The sequence below is a fragment of the Argopecten irradians genome, chromosome 3 (genome assembly GCF_041381155.1).
Source record: "Argopecten irradians isolate NY chromosome 3, Ai_NY, whole genome shotgun sequence".
In the NCBI taxonomy this organism is placed as follows: domain Eukaryota; kingdom Metazoa; phylum Mollusca; class Bivalvia; order Pectinida; family Pectinidae; genus Argopecten; species Argopecten irradians.
Genome location: NC_091136.1, coordinates 1 through 25997, shown reverse-complemented (window position 1 = coordinate 25997; position 25997 = coordinate 1). Strand labels below are relative to the sequence as shown.

General features: G+C 31.5%; 1 protein-coding gene across 1 annotated transcript in view; it reads left to right on the top strand.

Moving 5' to 3' along the window:
• LOC138320165 (ankyrin repeat and SOCS box protein 3-like) overlaps positions 1-19510 on the top strand; it is a 46022-nt gene extending 26512 nt beyond the window's left edge. Inside the window, exons 3-6 of the mRNA XM_069263212.1 lie at positions 6971-7036; positions 7378-7461; positions 8778-8861; positions 19445-19510. Of these exons, the coding sequence (XP_069119313.1) occupies positions 6971-7036; positions 7378-7461; positions 8778-8861; positions 19445-19510 (300 nt within the window). The remainder of the gene's footprint in view (positions 1-6970; positions 7037-7377; positions 7462-8777; positions 8862-19444) is intronic.
• The last annotated feature ends 6487 nt before the right edge of the window (positions 19511-25997 follow it).

The window sequence follows — 25997 nt, the reverse complement described above, 5'->3', positions numbered from 1 at the left end:
TAAATTACACATGAAGTGAACTTACGTGTCTCTGTGTATTTCTGCTAACATATGTGATATAGATGTTTTATTTCATTACAACAACAAGAACATTACTTTAAATTTTGGAGCAGTTTCATTTTCAAATTCGAAGTTGACAAAAATTTACTGCTAGCATTATTTTCTAATTTTATGACATACAATTTAATGCATTTAAGTCCGTAGGTGTAACAGATTTAATTTGCCAAATTGTCCATATGGATACTGTGGAGTTTAATGGAGTGTCACATCACAAAACATAACAGTATGTAGGATTTTGTATAGTGTGTAACATACATAACAATGAATTAGCATATTGATGTAATCAATATATAGGTACTGTTGTAACGGAAAAGATATCACCTTCTGACTGAATTTCAGTCAAAAGGTGATATCTTTTCCGCTACAAAAGTAGCTAATCAATATAGAGATACAATTATGCATATGTACATAATATACATGTGTATATATGGAGTTTAAAAGACAAGTGTAATAAAGCTAGATTTTATTAAGACAATTATTATCTCTGATTATCATTTAAAAAACTGGAAACATGAGCTTAAAATATTGATAAAAATTAAAAATAAAAAGATTAAAAACTGAATTGAACTTAAAGATGCTCCATCGCTGACAAATAGTATTTTTTCTCTATCAAAAACAGGAACAAACGATTTAGTATTTTTCTTCAGTTACAAAAATTACTTACTTTACACCATTACCACCATTAAAAAGTTTGAGCATACACTATTACTTCAATATAATAATATTAGAATTAATAAATTGCATCCCGAAAAAAATATATGGAATGAAGTACTAATTGTGCAAGCACCAAAAGCAAACTAAATCATTTTATATTATTTTTTTTTGTGTTAATTAGACATATATATACACGATCAAACACCAATTATTGTTCAAATGATGAGCATCGATTATGATCTGTCGGCAGTGAAGCATCTTTAACAAAATTCTTGTGTAAGTTAATGTTAGAGGACTCTATATAACTTTTTATGTCGCCTGCAACGCAAGGGCGACACTTAGGTATCACTATGTCGGCGTCGGCGTCCGGGAAACGGTTTCCGTGCGATAACTGAAGAATTTATTGTCCGATTTCAACCAAATTTGGTATATAGCTTTATATTAATGAGATCTCGGATGAGTTCGATAATGGTAAAAATCCGTCAATATTTGCAAGAGTTACGGGACTTTAAAATCGTCAAAACAGAAAAATTCATGGTTTCCGCTCGATAACTTAAATATTTATCGTCCAATTTCAACCAAATTTCATAAATTGTTTTATATCAATGAGATCTTATATGAGTTCAATAATGGTCAAAATCCGTCAATATTTGCAAGAGTTACAGGACTTTAAAATCGTCAAAACAGAAAAATCCATGGTTTCCGCTCGATAACTTAAATATTTATCGTCCAATTTCAACCAAATTTCATAAATTGTTTTATATCAATGAGATCTTATATGAGTTCAATAATGGTCAAAATCCGTCAATATTTGCAAGAGTTACAGGACTTTAAAATCGTCAAAACAGAAAAATCCATGGTTTCCGCTCGATAACTTAACTATTTATCGTCCAATTTCAACCACATTTCATACATTATTTTATATCAATGAGATCTTGGATGAGTTCAATAATGGTCAAAATCCGTCAATATTTTTAAGAGTTACGGGACATTAAAATCATCAAAACAGAAAAATCCATGGTTTCCGCTCGATAACTTAAATATTTATTGTCCGATTTCAACCAAATTTGGTATGTTGCTTTATATTAATGAGATCTTAGATGGGTTCGATACTGGTCAAAATCTGCCAATATTTGCAAGAAATACGGGACCTTAAAATAGTCGAAACATGGCTTCCGCTTGAAAACTTAAGTATTTATTGTCCGATTTCAACCAAATTTGGTATATTGCTTTATATCAATGAGATCTTAGATGGGTTCGATACTTTTTAAAATCCATCAATATTTGCAAGAGATATGGAACTTGATTACTTCACCTAAATTATTAACAATATTTTCAACTGTAAATAACTATTTTTTTGTGATGCTGTGCAGGCGACACATCCACTTCCGTGGAATTCTTGTTATTGAAATTGTTGCATATTTTGTTAAATTTTAAAATAACAGGACCCAATATTTTGCTTGTGAGTCATCCACAGCAGACTCAAAATGTTGAAAAATTGAGATTATCAAGAAGCAGTGAAATAATACCGGGCATACATTAACTAGCTGCAATAGCAGATATATAAAGCTCTAGACAACTTTGTTGTCAGATCTAGGGTTACAATTCTGTCCAATTGACCGTAGTGTTAAAAAACATCTAATGATGAACATGACATAATTAGCGGACTGTACTTTCAAGTAAATTTGCAATTGAACAGATTTAGAGTATGTAAAATCATATCAAAACGCATACATTCAGATGGACATGTATCACTAAAGAGTAAAATAAAAATAATGTTTTGTTATGTTATGCTATGTTATTTTATTCAAGTATTTTTGAATAAACGTAATGAAACACAGTTCACTTTGGATTTTGATTCAGCAACCAATTTTTTTAGGACAATTAACCCTTAGTTTTTAGTTAGATCATCTAACCTGAAGGGTAAGGATGACTTATAGTAGATGTTTAACGATTCACATGGATGCATCAATGTATCGCCTCCCTCAGTGGTGCATAAATGCATCGTGTACAATTTATTTGTATATCGCAATACCTAGAAATAATAATTGAACATTGGATTATCTCCCTAGGTCAATGTCATTAACGTTTGTTAGTAACAAAATTGTGGAATCACATGAAGAGCAAAACACTAAACTTTTGTCAGTGCTTGTGACCTATAAGTCCACTTGCTGGTCTTATTAAGTTTCTGTCTATAAAACTCGCGTCTATTGTAGCGAGTGTAAGCAAAAAATGAAATTTTCCGGAAATACAACCAACCTAACAATACATTTACAACAACACCACGACATTCGATGTGTCTTTCAAAATATCGTGATACGTATCGTATCGTTAACCCTGTATCATATTTATTGCATTGTCAGATACCTTGCGATACACAGCACTAACCTATAGTCATCATGCACCTTCCATCGTCATGCATAATTTTTTTTCTCAAACGACTTCTCAATATCAGAAAGGCCCAGGGTACTGATATTTGGTCTGTGGCATGCTAGGAAGAAGGGCTACTGAGTTTTTCAAATGATTTACCTTGTTCTACATTCAAGGTCACAGGGGTCAAAAAGGTTAAAAAGCTTTAAAGATATGCTGGGATAAAAGGCTTCCAAGTTTGTTCAAATGAATGACCTTGACTGCCGTTCAATGTCACAGGGGTCAAAAAGCTATAACTTTAAACAACTTTTTGGGAATAACTAAGAGGCCTAGAGAACTGACATTGGGCTTGTGACATGCTGGAATGAAGGGCTACCAGGTTATTCAAATGAATGACCTTGACCGATATTTAAGGTCACAGGGGTCAAATAATCTAAAAAAATTTTATAACATCTTGCGAATAACTAAGAGGCCCAGAGAACTGATATTGGGCCAGTGACATGCTAGGATGAAGGGCTACAACGTTCAATGACCTTGACTGCCATTTTAGGTCACAGGAACCAAATAGGCATTCCCTGTGAATATTTAAAACGACTTGTTGTGGATAATTGTTTAAGCCAAAAAGGTTAAAAAGCTTTAAGATATGCTGGGATAAAAGGCTTCCAAGTTTGTTCAAATGAATGACCTTGACTGCCGTTCAATGTCACAGGGGCCAAAAAGCTTTAACTTTAAACAACTTTTTGGGAATAACTAAGAGGCCTAGAGAACTGACATTGGGCTTGTGACATGCTGGAATGAAGGGCTACCAGGTTATTCAAATGAATGACCTTGACCGATATTTAAGGTCACAGGGGTCAAATAATCTAAAAAAATTTTATAACATCTTCCGAATAACTAAGAGGCCCAGAGAACTGATATTGGGCCAGTGACATGCTAGGATGAAGGGCTACAACGTTCAATGACCTTGACTGCCATTTTAGGTCACAGGAAATAGGCATACCCTGTAAATATTTAAAACGACTTGTTGTGAATAACTAAGAGCCTAGAGACCTGATATTGGGTCTGTGACATGCTAGGATAAAGGGCTACCAAGTTTATTCAAATGAATGACTTTGACCTTCATTCAAGGTCAAATAATCAAATTAAGGAGTTATTTTTATTGCCTTAATTATTTGCCATTACTATTTTTTTTAATGTTTTATTGTGCCAACAGTCAGATGATCATTACGACCAATGATCCTTTTGTTATTAATTGCATTTAATTTCTTGTCTTGATAACTCTTAGTATCTGCCTTTCCTTCTGTAGTTGATATATACCACTGAGTTCATCCAGAAAGTTTTACATGTATATTTTAGATATTGCATATAGTTCCTTATCAATGTTATCCGTAAACAACATTAAGATAAAAGCCATGAAACTTGTGAAAAGCAATATCATTATCATCATACACCATATAGGGATAAACATGTGTCAGATTTTACTTCGTTCTTTAATTGAGTCTTAAGGTAAAGTTAGCTTGTTTCCGTTGTTGTCATTTTCTAGTAAATAGCTTTTAGCTATATGTCTCCATGATATTGTACTCAAGATCAACAATCAAATAATGTTAATTACACTTTTACTTCTCTCTGGGGGGATTATTTGGATAGGAACACATTTTTTAAGTTGTAGGTTTCAGTGATTTTCATTATTGCTACCATCCTGGATACCATCCTGGATTGCTAGCATCCCAGGATGGTATCTATTATAATCGGTTGCTTTGCCTGCCATGTTGTTGGGATTTCACATTGTTATAAATAGTCTTTTCACTTTGATTGGCTGGCCAAAACGATGTACGTGTGTCAATTGGTTACTTGTTGTTGAAGATTTCATGTGTGTAAGGGGTACCAGTGGGGAAATTATTGCAAACAAATTATCCTTGGATAAACCCAGATAAGTCTGAATGTTTTTTTTCTGGTTGTCGGACATTATTCTCAGAAATCACACAAGGTGTCGCTACACGTACTGAATAGAAACATTGCCGGGAGCGCGTGGAGCATCTAGATATAGCTTAACTAGTACTGTACGCTAGATAATCATGACCTACTTGTAAAAACTGTCCATACATGGGAGATGCTGAAACAAAGTTAGTCTTTACTTAAGGGATACTTGTGGAACTGTTTGTGCTAAAGTAAAGTACAGTTTTAACCGAAATGTTTTGCTTGTTTCTATGGTATACTATGTATTTCACCAACTTGTCCAAGCATAAAAAAGCCCTCTTCAACTTCTGAACAACTATATTGAAATAAATAAAACGTTAAGTTTCATATCGCAGGTTGTATTATGTTCCTGGTGTCGTCATAATTACAATGGGTTAGTTGTCCATTTCTGCGCCACACGGCAAAACTTCAATTTGTTATGTTATAATTGTTATAAAAAGATTTTTTGTTTTTTTTTGTTTCGAAAAGGTAGCCTAGTGGCCCTTTCATGAATATCATGAAGTTGATAGTCTTTTACATTGAATTTGAAAGCATTTGAATTATCATTATTCAAAAATGAATTGTGGCAGCTACCCGAGGTAACTATGAAAAGAACAATTCGACAAGCTTTCCTATCATTGCTTCCTAATAAACGATATTGTATGGTAGCCATCTTAGCTTTTTGCGAAGCTAACACTTGTTTTTATGTCTACTCATATCATGGGAGCTATCTCGTGTCAGTACAAGTTTCAGTTTTAAGCCATAATTACAGAACGATTGGTTCTGCTGTCAGTCATTCGCGTGTTAAACAGCCAGTTTCTGCACACTTACAAAAATCAGCAAACAACAACCTATAACATCAAATGTTTCACATGAAATAATAATAATATCAAACGAAAGTGATGTCACTGTCTATAAAACTTAAAATGAAAAACTGGTTGCCTTTTAATGGCTTTTTTAACTTGAACAGCGAAGGCGGCTTTAATGTTCACAATAGTCCGCTAAACCTGCTTATATTATTAGGCATTTTGTTTACCCCTCAACTACACGTGGTATTTTAAAAATAAAACCGGAAGCGAGGGTGATCGGCTGCCGTTTGCTCAACTAAATATTTAGTCAGCGCCCATTACAAATGTGTAAAATAGGAGGGTCTCGGAAGTATTTCATTGTGCAGAGTTGTTTAATTTCATCAATGGAATGTAACATGGGGGCAGTGGAGTACATAAGATCCCAATGAATAGGTATGCGGTACGTTTTCTCGGCATTGCATGGACGATATATTAGAAATATACCGCTTTCATTTCAAAATTTTGCTACAATATGTACACATTTTTAAGAGGTCCCGCGAGCTTACTGTATATCAGGTAAAAATTTTTTTTAAAAAGCCTAATAATCTTGGCAAGTTAAGCGGACTACGTTCACAACACACTCAATGGGATTTCCGGAAATTAGTCATATGTATAGACTCTTCGAGAACCTTCTAGAACATTCCATGGGAAATCCCAGAACATCGTAAAAATATACCTAATTTCAAGACCACCGGGTTTTGTGGCACATATTAAGGAACCAATCTAATCATAAAAACATCACCTTTCTACTACACATAATTTCTGTTCATCTACTGTATTATCAAATTTACCATGGCGAGTTAAACAGAAATTATCGATGAAAATGATGATTTTTTTCCTGTTTGATCCGAAATTTCTCCCACAAATGAATTTTCGCACAGTCAACAACTATATCAGTAGATACAATGCAGATCACGCCAGGATTTGCAAATCGCGGTTATATGCGGCTTTTTGTTTCGAAGGAACGATAACTCTAGTTATCGTACCTTACTTCCCTTCATTTAATAGAAATACCGCTTTCATTTCAAAATTTTGCTACAATATGTACACAGAACTTAAATGTATGCAATCTCTTTATACAGTGCAACGCTTTAACATTAGCAGCTGAAGAAGGAAACACTGAAATAGTCCAATTTCTCCTTCAGAAGGTATTTTATTGGTACTTTCATTTTTTCATTCGCATTCGCATCCGATTGTCTTTGTTTTCCTATTCGGACATTACTTATATTAATATGAATTTCAAACAATATAAGACATTGATTTTATCTATAATCTGTGTTGTTTCTTAATTTCCCACACCATATGCAATTGTTTAACACACGTTTTCTTCCTATGTTCCTTTACCTAGAATGATTGAATGTCAGAATAGCAAAACAGTGGAACAGAGATCGAGTTTCATTCCAGAAGATAAAAGCGTCAACTTTATACTTTTCATATACAAATGTAAAGGATGATACAATATGAACAAATACATTTCATTTTTAAACAGAGCGACTCTTTAACAAGAGCAGCTTATACAGGACGTGCTGAAGTAGTCAAACTCCTCCTTGACGAGGGTGCCAATCCTAACACGGTAAGTAGTTTAGTTTTTTTAGCAATTTATATATCTTTTCGTTTAGGAGATTGATGAACATTTCAATGTAAACCAACTTTCTTTCACATCCGATTTTTTTGTCGAATTTCGCAATGCATATCAATTTTCGAAAGGTCTATCCAAAGAACATTATTTAGCGTTTCTTATTTTGATATGAACATTCAAATATGTGTGTAACAGGCATTTTTCATTTCCTAACTTTTTAGAATTTTATCATCTGGTTGATTTAAATATAACCTGGCCATTATAATGTCGCCTGTGATTGGCTTGTTTGATTGCGTACTGAGATCACCGATGATAAATACAGCCCTATGAAACAATTTCATTTCTACCACAATACGTCGTGTAATTGTATCAATGAGCTGGGTGTTTTCCCAGTGTCACGCCACATATTGTAAACGTCATCAACAATCGAATGACGTCAAATTATTGTACTCCAATAGTTTGCTTGCAGATATACTGCTTTTGAAACCGGATGTGTGAAAGCATCGGAATCTTTCATGCTTTTCCATTCGTAGCATAAACCGTCAAAGTAATATTCGCAATTGTCATTTAGGCTTACCGTTCGAAGACCTCGAGTGTGAATTTGGTAGAATTAACGCACCTTTTACTTGGTTGCAATGGTTTGGTGATTATTTCGCGGGAAGGATGTAGATGTCGCTTTGCCGTAAACATGTTCGCATGCAGTTTCACAACGAGTAACGAGTAGTTATATAAATCTAGATTTAAAAAGTAGTTTAGTAAGTAGGAATGCACGGAATAGTTGTTCATTATCAAAATGACTTGTTATAAATACATTATTTATGCACTTAATTTTGTTTATATGAATGAGTGCCTATTTGTTTTTAAGATACATTATCTACATAGTTCTCATGCTTATTATTTAACTGTGGTAGAAGCAGGTCATACAACTTTGAAATTTGGATATGAAATTTATTTTACACGAGTGATTTATCTTTTTAAAGTAACTAAAGACACGAGCTCTCTAATTGTGTAACCTCTATGTATCCGATAACTTCCAACGAGATGTACACCAAGGGTTTACATAAACGAATCACAACATTACATAGAAATAAAATCACCAAAACATGATATCAAAAGGTAAAAATGAGACATTCGTGCTTGACAAGGGCTCTAGCTTCCGAAATGGCTGTACATTCCGCTTAAATAGTCCTAAATGATTTATGAACATTTACAGAGTTCTAAAGCGTCAAATGTACCTCGCGTACTTTCACTAGAAAATCTAAGTGATGATACTATATGTACAATAACTTAAACTTATAATTTTTACACAGAGCTGCATATTACCAGTTGCAGTTTACAAAGGACATACTGAAATAGTGAAACTCCTCCTTGACAAGAAAGCTGATGTGAATATAGTAAGTATTTTGCTTATACGCAATTTAGGTATAAGTTGGGGGAGTCGCAGTGGTAGCAACAGAACACGGAAGGATCGAAGCGAAGAATGACCAGCGTATTTTATTGGTACTGTAAAGCATTTGTTTGCATCCGATTTAGTTTCACGAGGTTGCCTGTAAATTCTATTCGAAAATTTCTAGTAAGATTTATAATATTGATATTGAATTTCTAACACTATAAAGCATTGATTAAATCTATAAAACCATTTTGTTTCATTAACTTTCCATACCATATGTAACTGTTTCTACCTATCGATTAGCGTTATTATTTATCAAGACGTAAATTATTCACCTTTTATGTGTACTGTTACAAGCATTTCTATTGTCTAATGTTTTCGTTTGTTTTTATCCGATTGGGTAAAAAATAGAATGACCAATTTGATTGCGTAAAAGGATTAATACCACTTAGCTCAATGAAACTCCGTGTTTCCAATCATATCCAAGGGGATGTTAATAATTAATTTTCACGACCATTTTGAATCAAATTTTTACAACATCACCTTGACATTAAATCACGACAACGTAACATCTTAAGATAAAAATAGGCATATGTCAACGTCAACGTCAGCCTCTGTAAATGTAATCAGTCTCTGTGTGTATATGTGTGAGAGAGCTGGTGTGTGTGTGTGTGTGTGTGTGTGAGAGAGCTGGTGTGTGTGTGTGTGTGTGTGTGTGTGTGAGAGAGTGGTGTGAGGTGTGTGTGTGTGTGTGTGTGTGTGTGTGTGTGTGTGTGTGTGTGTGTGTGTGTGTGTGTGTGTGTGTGTGTGTGAGAGAGGTGGTGTGTGTGTGTGTGTGTGTGTGTGGTGAGAGAGTGGTGTGTGTGTGTGTGTGTGTGTGTGTGTGTGTGTGTGTGTGTGTGTGTGTGTGTGTGTGTGTGTTGTGTGTGTGTGTGTGTGTGTGTGTGTGTGTGTGTGTGTGTGTGATGTGGTGGTGTGTGTGGGGTGGTGTGTGGGGGGTGTGTGTGTGTGGGTGTGTGAGGGTGATGTGTATATGGATGGATGGATGGATTGATGTAAATTCTCATCAAACTTTTGAATCAATGGTGCTAAATAACAACATTCTATAGACATAAAGTCACATCAAAACATCTGAAGATGAACAATAACCATATATGTCTGAATATATCTTCAATATCAGCCTCTGTGGATGTAATCAGCACGAAAAAGAAGTTTATATAAGGATAGGAAACAGTACTAGTCACAATGAAATTTGTCGATAAATAGACCGTTTCATCAGCTGCATTATTGAAATTCAGACAAATAAAATAGAGGAACCGAGATTGAGTTACATATACACATATTGAAACGTCAAATGTCAAAACGTCAAAACGTCTTCAATAAATAATACGACCCTTTACAAGCGATACCACTTAGAAAGAGCTCTTGAAAACGGACATACCGAAATAGTCAAACGTCTCCTTGAGAATGAAGCTGATCCTAATAAAAATGTCTTTTTTAAGTTTATTTGACATTAAGATAGTTACCAGATTGTAGGTATTCTTATTATTTGCCGATCATTAAACTGTTACTCTCCTATCATGATATTGCTATTTTTTGTGATTTGAATAAATATACAAAATGATTTATCCATATTTTTATATGAACATTTCCTTATTAAAATTTATATCCAAGATAACTAGCGTATTTTTATGTAGTTTTTAACTTTAAAACCATTTTGATTCATTAACTGTTCACAATATATAACATTGTTTAAATCATGCTTTCCTCCTATAGTAGCATTCCATTTGCATTGTTATTAATCAGAATGTAAATAATTCAACTTTGTGTGTAACAAGCAATTTTATAGCCTTACGTTTTTTTTTTTTTTTTTCAAAACCTTTTTTTTATTCAATAGTACATGTTGAATATAATACAATGTCCCTTCCACCGAAGGCCTCTCTTACAAATTTCCATATTTCTACATATTTTACTCTCTCTCTCACCCCATCCAATATGGTACCTTATACTTATTTATATACATGTATAAATATAATTCTTGAAAAGACTTTTCTTATTTTAAGTTTTAAATTTTGTGTTTAATTGACCATTCTTAAGCATTATTTTTACAGTGCGGTCTACAATATCTGCATATATATTGAATTATCAAAAAAGGAAATGTTAATATATAAAGTTAGAGTTTTGATATTACAGTAGATAAGATATTCGCTGGTAATAAATAAGGGGAGGTAACTCCTTCTACAAAGATAATTGTATAAGGGAGACAACTCCTATATACAAACCGTATTATTCCTTCCTCTCATTTCTCATTCACTCTCTATTCATACCGCAACTGAAGTTCTGTACATAGTAGTTCAAATTCTATATATAGTAGAAATAATTCAGAAAGATTATGATATTTTGACTATGCTATGGCATTTGATAACATTTTTGTACAGTTCCTTTTTCTTGAATTTTGACATTTCAAATAATTCCCAATATTTTCTATAATAATGCTTTTAAAGATAATAAGTGCAGATTGGACACTTATATTCTTGTTTTGGTACTTCACAATATTTCTAACTTTCCATACTGTAAATTTAGTGCTGATAACAATTGTTTCCAATAAATCTTTCTCTTCATCTTCATAATTACCTAGCAGAAATTTTGCTTCATTACTAAATATATCAATAATTTTCTGTTTCCAAGTGATTTGATTAGAAATATTGTGTTTTATACAAGACAAGAGATTTTGGACATAATTACATGTATAAAATAAATGACACAGTGTTTCAGCATTTTCACAAAAATGACATTTTCCATCCGATCTATTCATTAACTGCAATTTTGTTTCAGTAAAAATGATTCTATGTAATTAAATTCCACTCAAATTGTTTAATTTTTTGTGAAATAGCAATATACTGAAATTTTGTCCATATAATTTGCCAATTCTTTTTATCTAAATTACTGTTTTGGAAATATTCTTTCCATTTTACTTCTGCAATGGGTTCACAATCCGGCATCAGAATTTTTTGTATATATTTCTCTTTTAGCTTTTCAGAAGAAAATTAGTGTTTCTTTATTCAATTTGTTGTTTTTAATAATTATTTTTAAATCAGAATTTATATACTGTTCAGTATCTTGAACATAGTTATCTCTGAGTATTTGTAAAAAATTTTGTGGAATTGAATTTTTAATAATAGTAAATTCTGCTATCCAGTTATTTTTTTTGTGTAGCTTTCTTAGAAGTAGCTCACTATCAATGAACTTTTTTTCATCTTCATTCCAAATATCTTTAATTTTTGTCAGCTGTGACCGTAAAAAAGATTTAAAACATTGTGATTTACCATTTACCATTAAATTAGTATTTCTAAAAAGGTTTTGGTTCATAATTTCATTTTTTACTAGTGGCAGGGATTTTGGTTCTGAAAGTTGACCATGCTTTGATACATTTTTGATAAAAGACAGGTATTCCACTTAAAATCTAGTCCTTGTAGATTGGAGCAATTACATATAAAATATTTTGTGTTATGTATTTCATCAAACTTTTGTAGGAAGTGTTTCCCAAATGCATTCCAATTATCCAATTTTGACTGCAGTATCCTGTAGGTAGTCTTCACATATTTACTTAATATAAAAACATCAATATCTACCATATTAATTCCTCCTTTATTTTTATTGTTACAGCACGTTTTTCTATTAACAAGATTAATTTTGCTATCCCATATGAAATTCCATACAATCAAGTTAATTTCATTTTTGTACTTTTCTGGGATACCTCTAGCTTCAATTTCGAAGCTTATTGTAGATAATATTAGAGACCTGATAATCAACACTTTACCTCCAATACTAAGGTTTCTAGTTTTTCCATATTTGCACACAGTTTTTTATTTTTTGAACTTTATCCTTCCATAGATTGTCTATATCAATATTATATCCATGATGTATACCTAAAGTTTTGACAGAATTTTTTGTCCATTTTATCTTATCAAATACTGGTTTCTTATTTTTTCCATTTCCCTAGATATATATAGCTTCAGTTTTATCATAATTTATCTTTGAGCCTGATGCTCTCTCATATATTTCAAATAGTTCAAAGGATTGTGTAATAGATTCTTCAGTTCTGTGAAAATGTTGCAGATCATCAGCAAATCCATTTATTTTACTTCTGAATTATTGGTATTTGGTAATTTGATTCCTTTAATATCCGAAGTTGCTCGTATAGTAACATGCCAGTGGTTCTGCTTGTAAAATTGTACATTATTGGCGCCATTGGGCAACCCTGTCTCGCTGATCTTGATAACTGAAAATATCTTGAAGTAAAACCATTTGTTTCTATACAAGTTGTAGCATTACCTACAAGCATTTTTATCCAATTACAATATTTAGGTCCAAAATTAAATTTTTCAAAGCAATGAAATATCCAATCCCATCTATTCTATCAAAGGCTTTTTGTTGATCAATGAATACAATGGCTCCATTCTCTTCCTCAATATCACAATATTCAATTATGTCTTGTAATTGTCTGTTGGCATTCATGATATATTTCTTCCTGGCACAAAACCCTTTTGGTCTGTATGTATAATTTTTGCAAGAAGAGGTTTGATTCTATTACTGATAACCTTGGCAAATAAATTTTATAGTCTGTATTTAGTACGTTAGAGGCCGCCAATTTTTTATATCTTCTCTTTCACCCTTTTTGAATAGTAGCTTCAGTATTCCCTTCCCCTGAGATTTAGACATAGTATTATATTTAAATACATATTTTATTACCTCCAGAAATTCTTGCTTAATTATATTTCCCAGTATTTTTTGTAAAATTCTGCTATAATTCCATCCTCTCCTGGAGATTTATTGTTTTTAAAGAGTTTCTTATAGCTGAGTATATTTCTTCATCTTCTATATCTCTGTCTGTTTTCTCTTTATCATCTTCACATATTTTATTTTCAATGAATTGAGTTAAATATTCTGCATTCTCTTTATCCCATCCTTCTGTTTTAAAAAGTTTTTCATAGAAATTCACTTGTTCTTTGTAGAATATTTTTTATTCCAGTTTTATAGTTCCCATCTGCAGATTTTATTCTATACCACTGCTTCTTCTGTGCATTATTTTTCTCTAAATTAAAGAAATAAGCTGTTGATTTTTCGTTTTCTTCAAAGTTTTGTATTCTTGACCTTATCCGTGCAGCATTAGCTTTGTTAGTGTAGTGTTTCTTTAATACTTTTTTCTAACTTTTGAATATCTTCTCTGAAACCATTTTCTTCCCTTAACTTTTCTAATGTTTTCTCATCCTCTTTTATTATCTTATCTTTTGTACTTAGAATTTTACCAATTTCCATAGACAACTCCTTTATTTGAATTTTAGTCACTTCCCACCATTCCAATATGTTTGTAATATTTATTAATATTAGTAACCCAGGATCTCCAACAGTTTTTGAAAGCTTGTGAAAATAGTGTGTGTTCTAAAACTTTAACACTCATCTTCCAGTTTCCCGGTCCACGTTCTATTTCTTGTGGTAATAATTTAACTAATATCAATATTATGGTCACTATATGGACAAAAATTTTATACAAGGGTCACTGAAAAGGTGTCGCATCTTAGAAGGAGTGAACATATTGTCAATTCTTGATTCTGAATGACATCTCTTAAATGTAAATTTCTTCTTAATAACATATTGAGAACGCCATATATCCTCAAGATTTTTTTTCACTAATCAGGATGCTTAATTCTCTTTGTCCTATATCTTGTTTGTTAAGTGCTGGTTTTCTATCTATGCTATTATTTAGCGTGCAATTAAAATCTCCCACTAAAATACATTCTGATAATTGACCTTTGTTGTCATCTATTATCTTACTTGTTTGTGTGAAAAAATCTTTACGTTCATTACCATGGTTAGGTGCATACACATTGTACAGTTCAAATAGTTTATCTTCAGAATTCTATGTTGGCTGATATAATTCTGCCATTACCGACACATTTGTGTTTTTCTGATACATTTGCTGCAAAAATATTTTTCCATAAGATTGCTACCCCTCCCTTTGATGAATTAGTGCCATTATTCCACATGCTTCCACCCCCCTTAGTTATGTCTTTCCATTGTTTGCTCCATGAAATTTGGTCAGTGTCTGTGCAGTGAGTTTTCTTGTAAACATATTATATCTATTTTTTGGCTCTGCAACCAATACATCACTTTTTCTCTTTTCTTATTGTCCTCTCAAACCATTTACATTTATACTGCTAATCGTTACATAATTTTTGTTTGCAGATGGCATTATGAATAATGTCTATTAATGAGGAACCACTTTTCATTGATTCCCTTACCTGTTAGACACTATTGTGGAAAAAGTATACACAGAGAAATACTAAATGAACTACATATAGGGTAATTTACATTATAGGTTTGTGTTTGCATTAAGAAACTTAAGATGCGATTTTTCTGTGTTTTTTTTTGGATAATCTATCACTCTGGTGGAGTGGAATTGTCACTTAACAGACGTTTCTTAAAATTTGGATCGACTGGGGTTTTGGGTCCTTCATCGTTATTAGCAATAATGTTGCTAGCACGTATGAATTCCCACATGACACTCCACATTTTTTTTGCCCCGTCTTTGTTTACATGTACGCCAGATGCGTCGTTCTTGTCATACATACTACCAATGGGATGACCTTCTTTAGTCAGACCCTCATAGCAATCTATCAAATACAGATTATCCTTGCTATTACATAATTTCTCAAGGAAAGTATTCACCTTCAGCACTGCCTCATTGAAAGCTTGAGGCCTAGTACCTTTCGCCTTCCTTTTCAAAATCGTACATACACCGATTTTTGTGTGGTCCGGAAATGCCTTGCCGACTTTTTCCAAGCGCATCTATGACCCTGATCATTACTTGATCAGTGTCGTTCTTGGTTGTCATAATATCGTTAGTGCCTAAATGCAATATAACATTTTTCTATTTTGTTCATTTGTCATGTTTTTTGCCTTATCAATGAGTCCTGTCTATTTCTCCAAATGAAGCACCATTGATGGACGCGTTGCAAACGTTGTCATTAACAATGTCCATTCGGTTCGCGTTAGATGCTCCCAAGATTACACAAGGCGCTTTTTGTCCGTCCTCCAGATTCGTTTGCGGTATTTCCTCATTGTTTATGTTTTTGTTCTCGTCATCAGTACACACGACCTCGGAACACGTGGATATGTTGTTATCCTCCTCTATCTCAGCTGCGTATTCTCCGTATTGTTCGAAGCGAGTTCGTTGGAGACAGTCACGTTGAATATGGCCTGTTTCTTTACAGAAGTGACACTGTCTGGAGGTGACAGTGCAGTCTCTGATAAGGTGGTCAGAACTACCACAACGATGACATTTTCGAATAGTCTCATTCTTATTCGGACATTGGTATGAGGGATGGCTTGTCTGGCCACATCTAAAACACGGTGTCCGATTGTTGTCACCGAATAAGCGGACCGAGAAACGCCCAAAGTTCGCTGTTAAAGGTAAGGCGGATACACAATTTACAAGTGACACGTATCTTGTCCCATTTTCTATATCGGTCCCCTTGATTTTTCCTCTTTTCAGCGTTCCACTTACCACTTCACCATATTTTGATATCTGTGCACAAATAAATTCGTCTGACATTTCAACTGGAGCATCCTTTATGGTAACGTTGTAATATTTTTTTTCAACACTAGTGAAGCGAATTGTCTGGTAGTCTATCACTACACCGTCTTTTAAAAGCGATGTTTTAGATGATTCGTCTTTTAATGTTTACAACACAAGTTTTGTCTAATATTTGATAGAACGTACTCGTTCTTTGTTGATTATTTGTTCAACCGCGTAAAGAATTTTTTCATGGGTTAGTCCCTTCAAAAATCTGTGATAAAAATGTACAGACATCGGTCTAGTGAGTAGGTCTGACATACTGTACCGTATATGATGTGGTAATCATGTACATGTAGATATGTAGATCTGTAGATCTGTATACACACTGTAGGCCTACAGTATATGTATAGTATTTGTATAGTCAATGTTGTTCCAAGATGGCTACACACTGAGTAATATTCATGATCGTACACAAAATGTTCAATATCCAAAAGGCAATCGGATATATCTTACCCAGGACATAGAATTCCATTCATCAAAGTTCGTATGATGATCCTGCGGCATAATCGGGGTGAATATAAGGTGAAAAATCACATTTTAAAAAGAAAATATCCACTAACCGAGATGAAGTCCACCTACTCCCATTCAAGGGACATAACTCTTCCATTTTATACATTAACGTTTTTTATATATTATTTATCATAAAGATTTAGTAAATATCCATGACTATTTAAAACTTTGCCTGTGATTGGTTTATATGATTGCGGACTGATAACACCAAACTTTTACTCTCTTATTATCGTGATTTTGCGAATTTTTTGCGATTCGAAAATAAATATGCTAAATTTTCTATCCATCAATTAATATATCAAATTTCTTTTTATTAGAGCTTATTTCTATATCCAAGATATTAAGCGTATATGTAATTAGTTTATTTTAAAACCATTTTTTCATAATAACTGTTCACAATATATGCCATGGTTTAATTTAAAACATTACTTTCCTCCTACATAGCATTCCATTGGCATTTTTTTCAATCATAAATGTAAATAATTCCACTTTTGTGTAACAAGCAATTGTATAGCCAAACGTTTTAAGTATGCCATAATAATTGGTAAAAAATACCATGACTATTAAACTTTGCCTGTGTTTGGCTTACATGATTGCGTACTGATAACCCCAAAAGTGTCATAGTTCATTATTACGTTGACAAATTTTTGGAATTATGTTTGGAATATGATAAATACAGCTGATTGAAATAACATGTTTCCAATCAATCCCAAGGAGATATTATCACCAAACTGTTGAATCAATGGTGCTAAATAACAACATCATATAGAGATAAAGCCACATCACATCTGAAGATGAAAAAATAACCTTATATATCTGAATATGTCTTCAATATCAGCCTCTATTGATGTAATCAGCACAAGAAAATGAAGTTCATATAACCGTCAGAAACAGTTATAGTCAGAATAAAACTTCTCGATAGATAAACCGTTTCGTCAGATTGATTATTGAAATTCAGACAATTAAAATAGAGGAACCGAGATTGAGTTACATTTACACATATTAAAACGTCAAATGTGTGTATGTAAATGTGTCTTGAATAAACACTACAAACCATTTACACAGGGAGACCCCTTAAGCGGAGCTGCTGAAGAAGGACATATCGAAATAGTCAAAGTTCTCCTTGAGAAGGGTGCAGATCCTAATAGGGTACGTATTTTTTTGATTTTATTTGACATTCAGATAATTAACAGAATGTGTGTATACTGATTATTTCTCGATAAATAAAAAGTATCCCTCTTATCGTTCTTTCGCGGATTTTAAGCGATTCGAATAAATATGTCAATCGTTATTTCCATCAATTGATGTTAAAGTTTCTTTTAATTGGAATGAATTTCCAACACATTACAGGTAGGTTTTAATCTTTAAAACATTTTGATTCATATACTGTTCCAACATTATGCCATTGTTTACTGCATGCTTTATTCATATAGTAGCAATCCATTAAGATTGTTATTAATCATAATTTAAAAATTTCATTACTTAACGTTTCAATTATGTTATCATAAGATTTAGTAAATATACCCTGACTATTTAAACTTTGCCTGTGATTGGTTTATATGATTGCGGACTGATAACACTAAACTTTTACTCTCTTATCGTGATTTTGCGAATTTTTGCGATTCGAATAAATATGCTAAATTTTCTATCCATCAATTTATATCAACATTTCTTTTATTAGAGCTTATATCCAATATATTAAGCGTATATGTAATAGTTCATCTTTAAAACCATTTTGATTCATAAACTGTTCACAATATATGCCATGGTTTAACTGATGCTTTCCTCCTATACTAGCATTCCATTGGCATTTTTTAATCATAATGTAAATAATTCCACTTAGTGTGTAACAAGCAATTGTATAGCCTAACGTTTTAAGTATGCTATAATAATTGGTAAAAAATACCAAGACTATTAAACTTTGTCTGTGATTGGCTTATATGATTGCGTACTGATAACCCCAAAAGTGATCATAGTCATTATTATTTTTACAAAATTTTGTCGAATTATGTTTGGAATATATGATAAATACAGCTGAATTGAAATAACATGTTTCCAATCAATCCCAAGGAGATATAATCACTTAACTGTTGAATCAATGGAGCTAAATAACAACAGTCATCATATAGAAATTCACCACAGCATAACATCTGAAGATGAAAAAATAACCATATATGTCTGAATATGTCTTCAATATCACCCTCTATTGGATGTAATCAGCACAAGAAAAATGAAATTGATATAACCGTGCCAGAAAATAGTTACTAGTCAGAATGAAACTTCTCGATAGATTAACTGTTTCGTCAGCTGGATTATTAAATTTCAGACAATTAAAATAGAGGAACCGAGATTGAGTTACATTTACACATATTAAAACGTCAAATGTGTGTATGTAAATGTATCTTGAATAAACATCCCTACAAACCAACTTTACACAGGGATACCCCTTAGACAAAAGAGCTGCTGAAAAAAGGACATATCGAAATAGTCAAAGTTCTCCTTGAGAAGGATCAGATCCTAATAAAAGGGTAAAGTATTCTTTGATTTTTTATTTTTTGACCAATTCAGATATTTTAACAGATTGTAGGTATTGTAGATTATTTGACGATCAATAAAAAGTTTATCTCTGTTATTATTGCTTATTAATCAGAATGTAAATATTCAGTCATTTTCGATTTTTTGCGATTCGAATAAATATGCTGAATCGTTTTACTATCCATAACCTCATTTATGTTAACATTTATTTTTATTTGCAAATTTTGGATTTAAATAAATATGCCAAGATCATATTAACAGGTATTTTTATTAATCTTTAAAACAATAAAACCATTTTGATTTTGTTCAACATTATATGCCATTGTTTAACTGCATGCTTTATTCATATAGTAGCAATCCATTAAGATTGTTTTAATCATAATAAAAAAATTCAACTTTTGTGTGTAACATAAATTTTATTGAACGTTTTTAAGTATGCCATAATATTGTTAAAAATATACCCTGACTATTTAAACTTTGCCTGTGATTGGCTTATTGATTGCGTACTGATAACCCCAAAAGTGCATAGTTCATTTATTACGTTGACAAATTTTTTTGCGAATTATGTTTGGATATGAATAAATATGCTGATTGAAATAATAATCAATCCCAATTTCAGATTATTATTTTCCAAACTGTTAATCAATGGTGCTTCAACATATAAGATTTAAGCCACATAACATAAGATAAAAAATAACCTTATTTAAAATTTTTCAATATAGCCTCCATTTGATGTAATCATAATTCACAATAATGAAGGTTTACTGATGCCATTAAAAAGCAATTTTAGTCAGCTTCTCGATAGATGCATGATTTTAAATTTTATGAAATATTCCAATTTGTGAATGTACATTTTCACATATTAAAAACGTCAAAAGTATGTATAAATTTCTTATGATTAATCACTGACAAAAAATTAGGATTGCGTACTGCTAAAAAGGCACATGATTGAAATAAGTGTCATGTTTCTTTGAATAAGAGGATCAAATCTTTTTTTGGAATGATATTAATTATAACTGATTTTCGAATTTACCATTTGACATTTAGATATTTACATTTGTGTATTTTCTTTTATTTAATTAAATATAAAACATTCATAACCAAATTCAGTTTCAAATTATGCGATTCGAATATGAAATATCATCAATATCAGATTTAAAAAATTTTCTTTTTATTTCATTAGTACAAAAATTTAGTAAAAACGTGAATATGCCTGGGATTTCCTCCTAATAATTGTTCGTCACTTGTTTAGCATTCCATTAGCCATTTTAATCATAATGTAAAAAATTTCACTTTAGTGTGTAACAATAGCAATTGTATAGCCTACAGGGAGACAAGCAAAGTATGCTTTTAATAATAATTGGTAAAAAATACCATGACTATTAAACTTTCCTGTGTTTGGCTTACATGATTGCGTACTGATAACCCCAAAAGTGTCATAGTTTATTATTATTGAAATTTTTTTCGAATTATGTTTGGAATATGATAAATACAGCTGATTGAAATATAATGTTTCCAATCAATCCCAAGGAGATATTATCACCAAACTGTTGAATCAATGGTGCTAAATAACAACATCATATAGAGATAAAGCCACATCACATCTGAAGATGAAAAAAAACATAACCATATATATCTGAATATGTCTTCAATATCATAGCTCTAATTTTGTAATCAGCACAAGAAATGAAGTTCATATAACCGTGGAAAACAGTTATAGTCAGAATAAAACTTCTCGATAGATTATACTGTTTCGTCAGCTTATTATTGAAATTCAGAAAATAAAATAGAGATTGAGTTACATTTACACATATTAAAAACAAATTATGTTTATGTAAATTTGTAATAATTATACAAACCATTTACACAGGGAAAACCATTTTATATAAGAGAATGCGGACTGATAACACAAATTTAGTCCTTTAACGTGATTTTGTTTTTGATTTAAGGGAAAATCCTAATAAGCGTAAATTTTAAATGACATTTATTTTATTATTTTTGCAATAATTCAAATCAAACAAAAATTGTAAAGATTAAACTTATCGAAGATTTAATTGCTATCGCGGATTAGTATTACTTATTATTTTTACAGGGATACACTGTTAGGGAAGCTCTGAATCGTTAAAAACATTTGGATTTCAACTAATTGTTCACATCGGTATATATTCCATGGCATAATTCAAAGTTAAATCACTTCCATGGAGAAGGGAATCAAAATCATAAAATATAATATTTTAATGATATTTAAGCCATTTGAATTCAATATTTAACTATTGTGTATACTGATGATATTTCTCGAATTGCGTACTAATAAATCAAAAGTAATCATCCAACATACTATTACTTCTTTCAAAATTTTTTTAATGATCGATTATCAGATTTAAATATGCCAATCGTTATTTCATCAATTGATGTTAAAATTTATTTTAATCATTGGAATGATTTTCAACACATTACAGGTAGGATTTAATCTTTAAAACATTTTGATTCATATATTGTTCCAACATTATGCCATTGTTTACTGCATGCTTTTATTCATATCGATAGCAATCCATTAAGATTGATATTAATCATGATTTAAAAATATCATTACTTAACGTTTCAATTAAGTTATATCCTAAGATTTTAGTAAATATACCCTGACTATTTAAAATTTGCCTGTGATTGTTTAGTTTATATGATTGCGGACTGATAACACTAAACTTTTACTCTCTTATACGTGATTTTGCGTATTTTTCGCGATTGGAATAAATATGCTAAAATTTCTATCCATAAATTTAATTGATATCAACATTTTTCTTTTATTAGAGCTTATATCCAAGATATTTAGCGTAAATGTAATAATTTATCTTTAAAACCATTTTGGATTCATAAACTGTTCACAATATATGCCATGGTTTTCCCGATGCTTTCCTCCTATAGTAGCATTCCATTGGCGTTTTTTTAATCATAATGTAAATACTTCCACTTTGTGTGTAACAAGCAATTGTATAGCCTAACGTTTTAAGTATGCTTTAATAATTGCTTAAAAAATCCCCCTGACTATTAAAAACCGATTTATCTGTGATTGGGCTTATATGATTGCGTACTGATAATCCTAAAGTGTCATAGTTCATTATTACGTTGACAAATTTTTTTCGAATTATGTTTGGAATATAGTAATACAGCTGTTTGAAATAAAAATGTTTCAATCAATCCACTAGGGAGATATTATCACCAAACTGGGAATGAATCAATGGTGCTAAATAACAACATCATATACACATAAAGCCACATGACATCTGAAGATGAAAAAAATAACGCTTATATATCTGAATATGTCTTCAATATCAGCCTCTAATGATGTAATCATGCAGTTCAAGAAATAATGAAGTTCATATATACCGTTATCAAAGAAAAATATACCCTGACTATTTAAACTTTGCCTAAATTGGATTATATATGATTGCGGACTGAAACACAAAAACTCTCTTATCGTCGCGATTCGAATAAAATATAAATTTTCTATCCATCAATTTTATTTAGAGCTTATATCCAAGATATTTAAGCGTAAATGTAATAGTTTATCTTTAAAACCATTTTTTCAAAAAGTGACAATAATGATGGTTATAACCTGATGCTTTCCTCCTATACAAGCATTCCATTGGCATTTTTTTCTAATCATAATGTAAATAATTCCACTTTGTGTGTAACAAGCAATTTATAGACAAACGTTTTAAGTATGCCATAATGAGTTAAAAAATACATGACTATTAAACTTTATCCTGTGTTTGGCTTACATGATTGCGTACTGATAACCCCAAAAGTGTCATAGTTTCATTATTACGTTGAAATTTTTTTTCGAATTATGTTTGATATATGATAAATACAGTGATTGAAATAACATGTTTCCAATCAATCCCAAGGAGATATTATCACCAAACTGTTGAATCAATGGTGCTAAATAACAACATCATATAGAGATAAAGCCACATCACATCTGAAGATGAAAAAATAACCATATATATCTGAATATGTCTTCAACTATCAGCCTCTAGCTTGATGTAATCAGCACAAGAAAAAGAAGTTGATATTACCATTGAAAATAGTACTAGTCAGAATGAAACTTCTTGATAGATAAACCATTTCGTCAGCTGGATTATTGAAATTCAGACAAGTAAAATAGAGGAACCGAGATTGAGTTACATTTACACATAATAAAACGTCAAATGTTTATATGTAAATGTGTCTTCAATAAACAATACAAACCATTTACACAGGGAGACCCCTTAAGAAGAGCTGCTGAAAAAGGACATATCGAAATAGTCAAAGTTCTCCTGGAGAAGGGATCAGATCCTAATAGGGTACGTATTTTTATGATTTTATTTGACATTCAGATAATTAACAGAACTGTGTGTATACTGATTATTTCTCGATAAATAAAAAGTATCTCCTTTATCGTTCTTTCGCGGATTTTAAGCGATTCGAATAAATATGTCAATCGTTATTTCATTCAATTGATGTTAAAAAATTCTTTTAGTTGGAATGATTTTCCAACACATTACAGGTAGGATTTAATCTTTAAAACATTTTGATTCATATACTGTTCCAACATTATGCCATTGTTTACTGCATGCTTTATTCATATAGTAGCAATCCATTAAGATTGCTATTAATCATAATTTAAAAATTTCATTACTTAACGTTTCAATTACGTTATCATAAGATTTAGTGAATATACCTGACTATTTAAAATTTACCATGATTGGTTTATATAATTGCGGACTGATAACACTAAACTTTTACTCTCTTATCGTGATTTTGCGTATTTTCGCGATTGGAATAAATATGCTAAAATTTCTATCCATAAATTTAATTGATATCAACATTTCTTTTATTAGAGCTTATATCCAAGATATTTAGCGTAAATGTAATAGTTTATCTTTAAAACCATTTGGATTCATAAACTGTTCACAATATATGCCATGGTTTACCTGATGCTTTCCTCCTATAGTAGCATTCCATTGGCATTTTTTTAATCATAATGTTAATACTTCCACTTTGTGTGTTACAAGCAATTGTATAGCCTAACGTTTTAAGTATGCTTTAATAATTGTTTAAAAAATCCCCTGACTATTAAACTTTATCTGTGATTGGCTTATATGATTGCGTACTGATAACCCCAAAAGTGTCATAGTTCATTATTACGTTGACAAATTTTTCGAATTATGTTTGGAATATGATAAATACAGCTGATTGAAATAACATGTTTCCAATCAATCCCAAGGAGATATTATCACCAAACTGTTGAATCAATGGTGCTAAATAACAACATCATATATAGATAAAGCCACATCACATCTGAAGATGAAAAAATAACTATATATATCTGAATATGTCTTCAATATCAGCCTCTATTGATGTAATCAGCACAAGAAAATGAAGTTCATATAACCGTGGAAAACAGTTATAGTCAGAAAAAAACTTCTCGATAGATTAACTGTTTCGTCAGCTGGATTATTGAAATTCAGAAAATTAAAATAGAGGAACCGAGATTGAGTTACATTTACACATATTAAAACGTCAAATGTGTGTATGTAAATGTGTCTTGAATAAACACTACAAACCATTTACACAGGGAGACCCATTAGGAAGAGCTGCTGATAAAGGACATATCGAAATAGTCAAAGTTCTCCTGGAGAAGGGATCAGATCCTAATAGGGTACGTATTTTTATGATTTTAATTGACATTCATATAATTAACAGATTGTGTGTATACTGATTATTTCTCGATAAATAAAAGGTATCTCCCTTATCGTTCTTTCAAGGACTTTAATCGATTCAGATAAATATGCCAATCGTTATTTCCATCAATTGATGTTAAAATTTATTTTAATTGGAATTTGTTTCAAGCACATCACAGGTAGATTTTTATCTTTAAAACATTTTGATTCATATATTGTTCCAACATTATGCCATTGTTTACTGCATGCTTTATTCATATCGTAGCAATCCATTAAGATTGATATTAATCATGATTTAAAAATATCATTACTTAACGTTTCAATTAAGTTATCCTAAGATTTAGTAAATATACCCTGACTATTTAAAATTTGCCTGTGATTAGTTTATATGATTGCGGACTGATAACACTAAACTTTTACTCTCTTATCGTGATTTTGCGTATTTTCGCGATTGGAATAAATATGCTAAAATTTCTATCCATAAATTTAATTGATATCAACATTTCTTTTATTAGAGCTTATATCCAAGATATTTAGCGTAAATGTAATAATTTATCTTTAAAACCATTTGGATTCATAAACTGTTCACAATATATGCCATGGTTTACCTGATGCTTTCCTCCTATAGTAGCATTCCATTGGCATTTTTTAATCATAATGTAAATACTTCCACTTTGTGTGTAACAAGCAATTGTATAGCCTAACGTTTTAAGTATGCTTTAATAATTGCTTA